We start from the raw sequence: 14,083 nt of genomic DNA, 5'->3' as shown, positions 1-14,083 counted from the left end.
GGAATATAACTCTTTTAGGCAGCAGGACAGCAGGTAAGGTCACCTCGAGCTAAGCTGGTAGATGAGTAAATTGTTTATGAAAGAGCACCTATACAAGGGCATGAGTATTACTAAAAGAAAGCAAAATAGAAAACAATCGTCTTTTGTAGTTTATGAAATACAATAAATTAAAGTTACTTCAATAATTTTATATTCACTAAACCTTGAATTTTATATTTAAAATACTGAAATAAAAGATTAGACATATGTTGGTTGAAATAATATTAATAAATCATTCAAGGTCCTAAAAGTCCTTGAAATCAAATGTTTTATACAAAAGAATGCTAATGTCAGAAAAGCCTTTGTCTCATTAGATTTACAATCTTTATTTTTTTGAAAGAAGTGTTGATTTTATATTTTCAGACAATCAGCTAGAGAATATTAATTGGCGATATGTCTACTATTCTCCCTTCCTATCGCCACAACAGCATATATACTAATAACATGATTTTTTTTAATTTTTTAAGTGTCTTCTTTGAGCTCGCACTTAACTAATGAAGAGTACCATTACTTTGTAGCAATTAACCTAATATGAAAACCACATAAAAGTAGGCATGCCCATTTGTGCATATTATCAGGAAGTGAATTAATTTACTGGTGTGTATGAACAATTTCCAAAAGACATAGTACAGGTGCAGCTCTAGACTTGGAAAAAACCTAGAATATTGTATAGAGCACTTGTGAGCTCATGAATAGACTTCTCTCCTTTCCTAAGGAAGGGAGGGGCAGAAGTAGGAAGTAGATGGAGATGGCACTTTCCAAGTTATCCTGGAACTTTTACTTAGAAAATTATTCCAACACCTTTTCTGGAGATAGTCTGACTCCATAGGTTTTGTGAGAGGTCTGTGGGAGGCTCTCTCTAAGATGGCCCCAGTGATCCCTGCCTCCTAGAATTCACATCCTTGTGCAATCCTGTCTCCTTGACTTTGGGCTGGATTTATCGACTCATTTCTAATAGAACACAGTAGAATAGTAGAATTGATGAGGTGTTACTTCTCAGATTAAGTTATTAAAGAGACTGTGCTTCCTTCCATCTAGGTGCCCTCCTTGTTCTCTCTTGGCCCGCTCATTTCTAAGGAAAGCAAGCTTCCAAATCTGGAGGCAGTCTTACCAGAGGCCTTCAGGGGAAGTGATTCTTCTGCCTTTTGAGACTGAGATGACCGCAGCCCCAGCCAGCACCTTGACTGCAGTCTTGTGAAAGGCCCTGAAGAAGAACCACCTCCCTTAAATCACTCCCAGATTCCTAATCTACAGAAACTGTGAGACTAGTATCTGTTGCTTTCAGCCACAAAGTCTTGGGGTAACTTGTTACACAACAATTGGTAACTAACACAAGAACTTTCCTGATGCTATAATTCAAGAACATTAAATATGCAAATTTATTATATGAAAACATTCACCTGTGCCAATATGTTTTGTTCCCTCATTAATTTTTGACGTTCTCGGTTTGGCTTAGTGATAACCACATCCAGAACTTCTTGTCCATTATTAAGTACATCAGCCACAAAGAAGATGAGATCTTCTAATAATTTGGTTACAAACCTATCATAAAATGAAAAGAAAATTTTACTCTAATTTTGGAAAATATTTTTCTAATAAACACTAAGGACTGAAACATTGGAACATTGAGAGTATTTTGTAATAAAAATTTTTGCATCACCAAAACATCTAATTCAGTTAACATTTACCTAAATCTTTACAAAGAACAAGCCTTCTCCAACTTCTCCAGCCCCCACTCTTGCCTCCAATTCTAATCAAGTATTTGCAAAAGGCAATTATGAAATAAAACCACATGAGCCCCAACAGGAGATGAGTGGATAGGCTAATACCACAGATCCTTGCCTATGTCTGACCAGCAAAGAAGAGTATTTCCGCTTAAGGGAGAATAGCTCAACTTCTAAATTTCTAAATTCAAATCATTTTTCTATTGACTCAAACTACACTTCCTACTCTTTACTACACCTCTACATCTCCAATGAACAGAATAAGGAAAATTTAAATGAAGTGTTAACAGATTCAGAACAAGCAATCAGCTGCTCTAAACTGTTCTTAAACTATTACCTGACCTATAAAAATCACAGCATTCTAAAATCATACACTAACGTTCACCTTTAACTCTACAATTTAGTTATCATGTTGTTACTTGGACTTCAATGGCATTTAGAACCTGAAGTATCTTGAAAACCCTTCCTCCCTTAGCTTTCTTCTTCCTCTTTCCTCTGCCTGCTTTTTATCATGTTCTACATGAATTTTTAAATTTAAGTTTTGAAAAATTTTGTCCAGCAAATACATATATATATTTATCCATACACCTCAGCATAATTATTAGCATGGTCAATTATGATCAGATCAATAAGAAAACTACAATATAGGAAATTCAACAAATCCAGAAAAGCGTAAAATGTATTCAGTTTGGAAACATCTTGATCTTGATCTCCAGATTTACCTCCTAAAAGAGAATGTACTTTCTTGGAGCCAAGTGGACATACTCTAATCCAGAATTTAGCCACCTACAGCCCAATTTCAGCATATTTCCAGGAATCAATTCCACTCCAACATTCCAGAGACTGTTTTCTTGGGGTGCCTATTTTAAATTTTAACCCAATCTGTCTCTTTTAGAAATGTGCCTATGCAGGATTCACTCACATAACCTTTGAGGGCAATTACAGAAATGTAAACTACAATTCATGTGCATTGAAATGTGGTGTGAATTTCTTTTGAAACTGTGGCCTAATGTCTTCCAAATCATTCCATTTTTCCTAAAAATAAAATTTATTTTGAACTCAGGGTACTTCAACAAATTGAAATTAAGTTGAACTTCAGTTAATATCTGTTCAATCTACAAGTCCAGTTTGAGCATAAATATGTTTTCTATTAAAATCATTAATATTCTTTTTCTCCTCTGTTTCAAGTTAAGTGTGTTCCAATGTTTAGACATGTAAGGAAGCAAAATTGTGGGACAAGTACAAATCACTCTGCTTCAAAGTCTTGCAAATGGCCTGAACTGGTGATAGTTAATGGAATGATGATCAAGAAAATTAAGTCTTAATCAAGGATCACTATACCTTAGCCCTGCTTGCACAGCCTGCCTTCTCTGATGATTGGGCAATGGAAGGCCAGAAAACCAGGCTTATCTTTGGATCTCTGAAACTGTTGAAACCCTTTTCCCCCCTTTCCACCTCAAGCAGTGACAAAGCAACTGAGTTTTTTCAGTTTAGATCAAATTCCAATTCTATACTTAGAAGTGGTTTAAGCCCACTTATTCACTCAATCGTATTAATTTGCTTGAACTAAAAACATTTTGCCAGAGACTTTGTCAGATGGAGCAATGATAAATAAAATTTTATATACATATATAAAGATATACCTAAAAATTATATATATACATATATATGTGTATATATATGTGTGTGTGTGTGTGTGTGTGTATATATATATATATATATATATATATATATATATATATAAATATAAAGATACACCTAAAAAATAAAAAGCTTTGTGGATTAGGAACAAAATAAGAAAAACACAGTGATAAGCAGGGTTATTGTTCAATCCTTGCAAGATAACTGGGACTGAAACACATGGTAGGTCTTCACTTCCTTACCTCACTGAAGATATTAAAGCAGGAATTTTCTACCTCTTAAAAGAACCTTAAAACTTTGGTGGCCCTTCTTCAGCTCTGGTGATGTGGTGGTAGGAGGAAACAGAGGAAATTCACGACAGGACTGGATCCAGCCACCTGTGATCTCAACAGCTGAAGCCTCAAATTAGAAGATGGACTTTTAGTCCTCAATTTCAGATCTGGCTTGGAACTAGCTGAGATGTGCCAAGTGGAGGCAACGACAAAAGTGAGAGAGGAGATAAGCAAATGTAGAGAAAGGGATAGCAAAATCCACCAACGTAAGAAGAATCTTATTCAAATTTCAAAGCACACAAGGGAAATGGACTTGAAGCCAGACGCATTATATGTAAAAATCAAGAGGCCAGGGCACCTTGTGATTTTGGATCAGGTCAGATGGAGTCCCATGGACTCTACACTCAGCAGGGAGTCTGCCTGAAGTTTCTCTCCCTCTGTCCCTTCCCTCATTTAGGATCTCTCTCGCACACACTCTCAAATAAATAAATAAATCGTTTTTTAAAAAATCAAGAGACTAAGTCAATACCAACAAAATGCAAGTAACAGGAAAATTTCAAAATCACTTTTAAATCAGTTTTTTCAACCAATAAAGAGATAAAGAAAGCAATTATATACAAAAAAGACAAATATATCTTAAAAAAGCAGATACGAATGAAGAACAGGTGGATACACAAAAGAATCAAAAGAAATCTGAGAAATAAAATTAAAATCACTTAAATAAAAGTCTAATTAATGAAGGTAAATCATTCTGCACACATTCTAAAAGGTAGAGTGATTTATAAGACAGTATCAAAAAAAATCAATCCAGAAAGCAGCACAGAGAGATTTAAAAAGAAAAATTATAGACAGTTAAGAGATAAAAAGGATGAATTAAGAGGACCCAACATACATTTAATAGGAGGTCTGAGAGAGAAGAAAAGGAAAAGATAAAGTAGCATTTGAAAGAAAATGGCTGAAAACTGCATAATTAAAGAAAACATAAGTATACAGAGTAAAAGCATATCTTAAACATTAGGTAGGGAAAAACAAGAATTAAACTTCCTTAATTTAAAAAAAAAAAATTTAATGAGCTCATAGATACAGAGAACAGGTTGGTAGTTGCCAGAGATGAAGAGTAGGGGGTGGATGAAATGGGTGAAGAAGGTCAAAAGGTATAAACTTCTGATTATAAAATAATTAAGTCCTGGGGGTGTAACGTACAGCATAGCAGCAATACTTAATAATATTGTATCTTATATTTGAAAGTTGCTATGAGAATAAATCTTTAAAGCTCTCATACGAAAAAAATATTTTGTAAGTCTGTATGGTGACAGATGTTAACTAAACTTATTGTAGTGATCATTTCACAATATCCACAAATATCAAATAATTATATTGAACACCTGAAACTAATATTGCCAACTGTACCTCAATTTTTAAATATGCATTAAAAAATTTCTTTGTAAACGCATCAGTGTATAACTTCAGGACATAAAAGACAAAGAAAAAATGTACAAAAATTACCAAAAAAGTAAAGAAAAAAGGCCAATAAAGTAAAAATTGTATGAGCAAAAGACTTCTTAATGGAAACAAAATATGTCTGAAAATAATTACATTCTAATTTTAAAATATAGAAGAAAAATAACGGTCAAAACTAACATTCTACACATAATTAAAGTAGTATTTAAGAGTGACAGTAAAATAAATGATTTTCATATATTTAAAAATTCAGAAGATTTATAACCCATAGGCCTTCACTAAATGGCTTAAAGAATAAATTTTAGCAAAAAGAAAAGTGAACCCAGAGAGAAGATGTGAAAAGCAAGAAATAAAAGCAAGCAGAAGAGATAAAATAGAATGAGAAATACAATCCATAGAAAAAAAATTTTAGAAATAAAAATTTTTAATAAAAACGTGGTATATCATAATTTGTAGGACACATCTACTCCTTTGTAGATGTCAACTATTATAAAATAAAAATTTTAAATGAAAACAAAAAACACAGAACTATATAGGCATCTTTCCAAGAAAGATGAGAGGAAGAAAATCAGCATAATTAAACCATTCTGAGGTATTTTACTCCCAAGAGCAGAAGAAAGAAATATTTAATAGCTTCAAAGTTTGTAGGAAAGAATATGCAGTTAAAATGTATGGCAAGGGATGCCTGGGTACTCAGTGGTTGAGTGTCTACCTTTGGCTCAGGTTGTGATCCTGGGGTCGAGTCCTGCATCCAGCTCCCTGCAGGGAACCTACTTCTCCCTCTGCCTATGTCTCTGCCTCTCTTTCTGTGTCTGTCATGAATAAATAAATAAATCTTTTTAAAAAATGTATGACAAGAATTTATGGGCAATTGCTAAAGAATAGCAGCATGACCCAAAGCTTTTAAACCAGTAGAGGAAAAGGAACAACAGAGAGAAAATATAAACTTTATCAAACTAACAGAAAGCAAGAAAGCAGAAGGAAAAGAAAAAAGCTAAAGAAAAAAATTAGAATAAATCCAAACAAACAAAAAGAATAAATCCAAACACACTATTTCTTAAATACAAAATAATTTAAAGACTATCAGATTCCACTTTTATTTATCTGTTTATTTATTGTCTTGAGGTCTTTTATATTTTATATACCTATCATCCCGTGAATTCATAGGGAATGAGTTCCAGCAGCTCAGGCTCCTTCCCATCGGTTCTCATAAAGTGTGTGCCTTTCTCTTTGGCTTCCTTCTTTTTCTGATCATTTTCCTTCCCCTCTGCAGGAAGCTATCTCTATTGTTTGAGTGCTTAATACTCAATACATACATTAATCCTCTTGGCAAGAATCTTGCCCTTGTTTGTCCACGACAATGCCAACAGCATACTGGGTAACATGTAGACTCTTCCAGTTTTGCCATGGTAACCATGGTAATGTGTGTGAGGTGCCTCTTTCTGAACAGTGTCCATTCCCTTGATGTTCACAATATCATTCTTCTTGTACATTCACATGTATGTGGCCAAGGAACAGCTCCATGTCTTCCTAAAGGTCTAGAGAATATAGTGGGTGCTCCTACTCCTTCCATTTGTGTTGGTCATTTTGGTGAGTTACTGGAAGATGGGGGCTCCAGATGGAGGATATCAAATTAGGTGAGAAGTTAAAATGGTGGAATAGTAGGGGGACCCTAAGCTTGTCTTATCCCTCAAACACAGCTAGGTAAGTTTCAAATCATTCTGAACACCCAAGAAATCGACCTGAGGACTGAGAGAACAAACTGCACAACTAGAGGGAGAAAAGGATCAGATTAGATTTTTAAAATCTAGCTCCCTGGGGGTGCATGGGTGGTTCATTCAGCTGAGTGTCTGACTCCTGATTTCTGCTCAGGTCGTGATCTCAGAGTAGTAAGATCGAGCCCCACATTGGACTCTGCAGTCGGTGGGGAGTCTAACTGAGATTCTCTCTCTCTCCATCTCCCACTACCCCTCCATCCCCAAGTAAAATAAATAAATCTTTTTAAAAATATTAAGAAATAAAAAATAAAATCTAGCTCTCTGCTGCTTACAGGAGACATTACTAAAACAAAATGACCAGAAAATCTGAGATAAACATATTCAAAAAGAGGCATTAGACAAACACTAAAGATAGCTAGTGCAGCAGTAGTATCATCAGACAAATAAAATTTAAGGAAAGGTGACATTGCTAAAAGAAGATATTAATTTTGAATTACAAGGATTTCTGATCTGAAAAAAACAAACAAACAAGGATATCTGATCTGGTGATTCCATGTGGGATGACCACTATCCTAGATCCTGAGTTTCTATAGTGGGGAATTAGAACCAACCTCAAACCAGTAAAATGCATGAAGACATGGCCATACTCTGTGCTGTTCACGATCACATTATCAGCATGTGTGCATGCTGCATGGCCCAGTGCCTGGCATATACCAGGAATTCAATAAACATAAATTAATTATATCTCTGAACTATAAATGCTGCTGAGGAGCTCATCTTTTTCTGTACCCTCAGAAGTAAAACATAGTGCAGAAATTCTGGTTTATTGATGTGTCCCTTCTTCAAGCCCTGAACACCATTTTACCCCCTGTCCATCCTCCCTCCTCTCCCACTCCCAATGTGTTCCCAATACTCTCTATTTTGTTGGTGTGACTATGCACAATAAGATCAGAAAATTCCACTGAAAAATATCTGAGGTTGAGGATCTTGCAGCCTAGCATAGGAGCTTGCACCTCCAGGGGCCATTTCTGGGGCAAGTAAAGGGGGAGCCTGAGAGAGAATTCAAACAACCCAGGCATTTGGAGCTAGATCTGCAATATTCTAACACCTTCCCTCTGACCTTGTCTCATTCTTTCTGGTTTTGAGTAAAAGAAGATCTAATAATAACTTCATTCTCCAGAGGGGGAAAAAGTCAGTTGTGAGGTATTTTCAGAAAGAATTTTATATTGAATTCTAAAACAGAGAAAATAATATAAATGCATTCAACTATGCCAATAAGTTCCACTGTACTGACAGGCAGCTTTGAACAAATTTTGATGGGAGATGACTTTTCTAAAATTACTAAATTAAGATCAATAATTGCAACTTCATATTTCTCAGGCATATTTCTCTTTGCTCTGATATTTCTCACTCTGAAACATGGGTAAGAAGCAGGGAAAATAAAAAATAATAAAATAATTAAATTAAATTAAATTAAATTAAATTAAATAAGAAGCAGGGAAAATAAAAATGCATGATCTCTGGTCATTCCTGGTCCAGTACCGTCCTTCGAGCATCATGAGAGGTCAAGATTCTCTCTGGCAGAAACTAAAAAGCAACTTGCTCAGGATTACAACCAGCAATGGGGGAGGGCTTATATCTGTTCTTGTCCTTTCTTCAAGAAACACCTCACTGCTAGCAAGGGAGACTTTTTAAGTGAGGTGAGTAAATTTCTGTGCATATGTGAGAGTGACAGAGATAAAGAAATGGATTCACCAAAAGGAAGCACTGATAGACAAATAACAGGCAGATAAAAAGTGCTATCTGCACAAGCGGATTCCATCACATATCCTGATCTTGCGTGGATATTTAATTATCTGTAGTCCAGAAGAGTAGGGCAGTTGTTTCAGCTTCTGGCCTTTATTTTCTCCAAGAAGGTTCAAGGTACAATTGGATAGACAATAGTTATTTTCAAAGCCATGTTATTAGGGAAAAAAACAGGTAAGAACAGAAAGGAAGATGAGAAACAGCTATCCCATTTGTTTGCATATTCATGATGTTTTTCTACTGATAGGAGTGGAAAGAAGCAAGTTGGATTTTTGTTCCTTTGTTTTATAAGATATACAGCTAAAAGTTCAGAAAACATAAATGTTTAGTTACAGAATATTTCTAAGATGACCCCATAAAGCCACCACCCAGACCAGAAAATGGAACGCTGTAGGAGCCTCTGTGAATGCCTTCCCTCTAAGGGGAACACCATCCTGATTTTTGTGACAATTACTTTCTTGCATTGCTTTATAGTTCTGCCAATTGCTTAAGCACTCCAAAGAAACAGAATTTCATTTTGCTCACTTTTGAGCAGTACAAATCATATGACAGTGAACATATCTGTGTCTAGTTCTTGTTACACATAGAAGTAGTTCATTTATTTTCATTGCTATACTGTATTACATTATGTGAATTTACCAAAACTGTACTCACCTATTCAACTGATGATGAACATTTTACGATTTTAGATCTTGTGTTATTTATAATAAGGCTGAACATTCTCAGTTAAACATGTGTCCTGGTGCACATGTGTAGGAGCTTCTTTTGGACAGATGTTCAAAAACATTCAGCCTAGAAGAATTGGTGAGTCATGGAGTGTTTGCTTCTTTGTGTGTGTGTATGTGTGTGTGTGTGCGCGCGCGCGCTAAGAACACTTATGAGATCTACCCTCTTAACAAATGTTTAACTGCACAATACAGTATTGCTCACTACAGGCACAATGTGGTACAATAGATTATCTTGTATAAATGAACGTTTATACCTATTAAACAAGATCTTCATTTCCCTTGTCGCCTGCAGCCCCTGGCAACCACCTTTCTACTCTCTGTTTCTTTGAGTTAGACTATTTTGCAGTACTATTAACAATAGCCAAGATATGAAAACAACTTAAATGCCCATTGATGGATGAATATTTAAAGAAAATGTTATTTTATACATGCAATGGAATATTAATCAGCTTTTAAAAAGAAGAAAATCCTGTCATATGTGACAACATGGGTGAACCTGGAGCACATTACACTACGTGAAATGAACCAGTCACAGAACAAACTCTGCATACTTCCACTCATATGAGGAGTGATTTCTTTCAAGTGACTGTCAAACTACTTTTCCAAAGTGTTTATACCAATTATCATCTCCCTAGCTGTGATGAGAGTTCCAATGTATGAACGCCTGGGAAATTGACAAATAGCTTTTTCTTGTTCAAATGTAAAGGTATGTAGCAGATCATCAAGAAAGGAAATATAGAGAATGCCTGTGTTTCTGATGCACTGAAAACATAGAGACCTTAAAACCGCATATGAGGAATGCTGGATAGCTCAGTGGTTGAACATCTGCCTTTGGCTCAGGTCGTGATCCGGGGGTCCTGTGATTGAGTCCAACATCAGGATCCCCTCAGGGAACCTGCTTATCCCTCTGCCTATGTCTCTGCCTCTATCTCTCTCTGTCTCTCTCAGGAATAAATACATTAAATCTTTAAAAATAAATTAATTAAATAAATAAATAAAATAGAACCACAGATGATCAAATCCTCTACTTATATAAAATGAGAATAATGTCCATCTCGGGACTATTTGAAGGAGTACATAAAATATTTTTATAGTACTGACACAAAGCAGGAATGATATTATTGACAGCTATCAGTAGCATTCTCTTTCTCAACTATTTCCAGAACGGAGTTGAAGACTTAAGGATCCAGTTTCTCTGTGGATGTTATAAGGGTAGAGGGCTACACCTTGCAGATTGTTTCCTAGTATATTTATTTTGTGGTATCTGAGCAGACAAATGTGTCTTGAATAAGTAAAAATACAAAAGTATAAAACTTCTTCTAGGACTATTAGAACTCTTAAATCCAAACATTAAATAAGGTGCAGCAAAAGTATTACAAGTCATTTATAAAACATTTAAAAGGAAAAAGATCAGTAAGTGAAAAAACAACTGTCTTCAAGCCAAGCTAAAATGGAAAAAGTGAATATTCCACCAGATTTTAATGTCACTATATTCATTCACTTACCCTGATCCGCTCATTTGGAAGCAGGTGTGCTGCTATGGAGATCATTCTAAATATTCTCTTAGAGTCACTCATTCATTTGAGGTTTACCACAAGAGTTGACAACTGACTCTTGATGAGTTAAGAGCCATTTTAAAGTTACTAACCTCCTTTCATTCTGAGTTATTGTGCCATTTTCCAGCTTTTTAACTGTGGTTGCCAGCACTTTATTTGCATCATTGGCAAAGTCTAAGTCTCGGACCTCAGACAACGGGACAGACACAATGGCAAATGCTTCTTTATCTTCTTTTGTTTGGCAAGTTCCAATCTGCAATGTGTTTTTTTCAATTCAAATCAGTTATTTTTTTAAATAATTATGCAATATTTTGCAGGTACTAACACATCTTAATACAGTCTAAGAAATATAAGACAGGAATAGATCATCCACACAATGATTTCAACATCCATCATCCACTGTGAAACACTGTAGGGACACATAGATTTTCCATGCCCATTTCCTGCCTTGTTCCCAAAGCCCATCTAGAACCACATCCTCTGACACTTGCCCTTTGCTTCAGTGTCAACAGAGTAGAGAAAATGTACTCCTGGAATCTTCTGCCCTTTATAACATCCTGCTCCTACTCTTTGGGTATTTGTGCTATATCCCCTGAATCACAGCTCTACAGCAGCCAAGCCACTTAGTTCAGCTACCTAAGCAACTGGCAGAATGAATACTTGATGAAATTAATTACAATAATCTCTAATATTGATAAAAATGAATTGTAAGGAACATGTCAATCATCCCCTGATCCTAATCACACAACACTGGGCTAAAAATTAAACACTGTCAACAGCATTTACCTTCAACATAACAGGTCTCTCTTCATCTGTGTCTATGGGGATACTAGTACTTGTTACCCACGTGTTGGTACATAAATGCCTCAACCGAACATATGAGTTCCTAAAAGAAAAATAATACAAAAAGCAGGTCATAAAAATTAAGCAATTACATATTAACACATTTAACAGTTTCATACATGATTTATTTCAGACTAGTGACTCAAGTATAGATCAGTCTGGTTTAAGAAAGTTCTGAGTCAAGGACTATTTCAAAGCATGTGGTATTATTACCTAGGCCAGTGGTTCTCCAACTGTGGTCCCTGGCCCAGCAGTACCAGCATCACCTAGGAACTTGTTAGAAATGCAAATTTGAGCCACCTGGGTGGCACAGTCAGTAAAGCACCAACTCTTGGTTTCCGCTGGGGTTGTGATCTAGGGGTTGTGGGATCCAGCCTTGTGTTGGGCTCCATGCTTTGGCATGGAGTCGGCTTGGGTTTTGCTCTCTTTCTCTCCCTCTCTCCCCTCCTCTACTTCTTCCCTCCCTGCACTCTCAGGATCTCTCTCTTTCTCTCTCTCTCTAGAACAAATAAATAAATCTTTTTTAAAAATGCAAATTCCAAGGCTTCATCCCAGTTCACTGAATCAGAAACCCTGAAGGAAGGGCCAACAATGAGTATTTTAGCAGCCTCTACAGGCAATACCAGTGTGAGAACCACTGACTGAGCAGCCACCTCAGCTAACACTGCTATCTGAATGTAGACCCTTCTGTAGCTTAGTCACCTGTGTGTAAAAGTATATATAATAATATATATATTATTAATTAATATATATATTATTAATTAATATGTATATTATATATATAATTATATATATATAATCAATCTTCATTATTTGCAGATTCTGAACTAATGAATCCATCTACTCACTAAAATGTATTTGTAACCCCAAAACCAATAGGGCATTTTTGCAACCATTCGCAGACATGGACAGAGTGGCAAAAAATTTGAGTCCCCACCGTGCACATTCCCAGTGAGGCTGAATAAGGCAATGCTATGCCTTCTCATTTCCGTTTATGCTAAAAACAAATGTCATTTTCATGGTCTATTCAGTGCCATTTTTTTCCACATTTCTGTGCTTTTTGTTGTTGAGCTTGCTGTTTAAAACAGTCCCAAGCATAGTGCTGTCCAGTGTTCCTAAGGACAAGGCTGTGATGTGCCTTATGGAGAAAATACTCATGTCAGATAAGTGTCATTCAGGCATGAGTTACAGTGCTAATGGCTGTAAGTTCCACGTTAATGAATCAGCAATACCTATTAAATAAGGTGTCTATAAACAAAGCACACATAACACAAGGTTATGTGGTATTGACTGATGAAAATACTGTGACCAGAGACTCACAGGAACCTAACCCTCTATTTCTTCTAGGAACAGTGGCTCAGTATTTGCTAATTCAGTGTACCAAGAAAAACAAGAATCAACTGTATATGAACTGTGAGAGAACACCTGAGAAAGGACAGCTAGAATTTCAGCCACCTCAAACACTCTCATTTTAGTGAATCCTTTAGAATTGTCATTTCTTTAACAAATATGTATAAAAATATCTGTTCAAAAAAAAGCACTATGGCATGTTCTGTGCCTCTGAGTTGCTGAGAATTTGGTAGGAAATAGAAGACATAAATCATACAACATGAGGCAAAAATCATGAAGGCCAATAAGATAGAACCAAATAAAACAAGAGCCTCCAGGAAAGAGCAATTCACTTAGCACCACGGTTCTGCTCATTCATAAAGGTAGATACAATAGAGACTGAGTTTCAAAAATCTAAAACAGCACAAACCAATCCTGTTCAAATAATCAGAAATTAATCACTATTTACCACTAAATTTACCTTTAATTAACCATTTATCATGGGTCTGTGCACTTTATAGTGAGATTCTTTTATCATTTCCATATGCAAACTTCCTTGGTTAGAGTTCAAGAGGGAATCCATTTTTGCTAAGTTAAAATCTAAAATGATTAAAGTTATAGTAAGATTCCAATACTCAGAAGAGAAGGCCAGAAACCTGGACCGGGGAAGACCCTCAGAGAGTATCTCTTCACAGGCTTAAACCAGTGGAACAGGAAAACAAGAGCGATACCTGATACAAAGCCAAGATTGGGCAGCATTTCTCATGAACAAGAATAACCAGGAAACACTTTGGGAAGCTCAAGGAGCAGTGTTTCTGGACACTGCTAGTACACCAACCCTCCCTGAAAGTAACCTACAAAACAGTGTCTGCATCCTGTGTAGGTACCTTCGATATAATCACTGACATCTTCCCAAGGCCAATAATGCTCTATCAAGGACAGTTTAGACCCATCCCACTAGACCTA

General features: G+C 35.9%; 1 protein-coding gene across 3 annotated transcripts in view; it reads right to left on the bottom strand.

Annotated features, from left to right (window-relative positions):
* The window catches only part of ITPR2 (inositol 1,4,5-trisphosphate receptor type 2), a 472,019-nt gene that overhangs the window by 326,849 nt on the left and 131,087 nt on the right, over window positions 1-14,083 (bottom strand). For all 3 annotated transcript variants that reach the window (XM_025455430.3, XM_025455431.3, XM_049102671.1), the window contains 3 exons: window positions 11,732-11,831; window positions 11,038-11,198; window positions 1,440-1,581 (listed from right to left, as the gene is read on the bottom strand). In XM_025455430.3, the coding sequence (XP_025311215.1) occupies window positions 1,440-1,581; window positions 11,038-11,198; window positions 11,732-11,831 (403 nt within the window). The remainder of the gene's footprint in view (window positions 1-1,439; window positions 1,582-11,037; window positions 11,199-11,731; window positions 11,832-14,083) is intronic.

Source organism: Canis lupus, chromosome 27, assembly GCF_003254725.2.
Source record: "Canis lupus dingo isolate Sandy chromosome 27, ASM325472v2, whole genome shotgun sequence".
NCBI lineage: Eukaryota > Metazoa > Chordata > Mammalia > Carnivora > Canidae > Canis > Canis lupus.
This window is presented reverse-complemented; position numbering and strand designations above follow the sequence as displayed.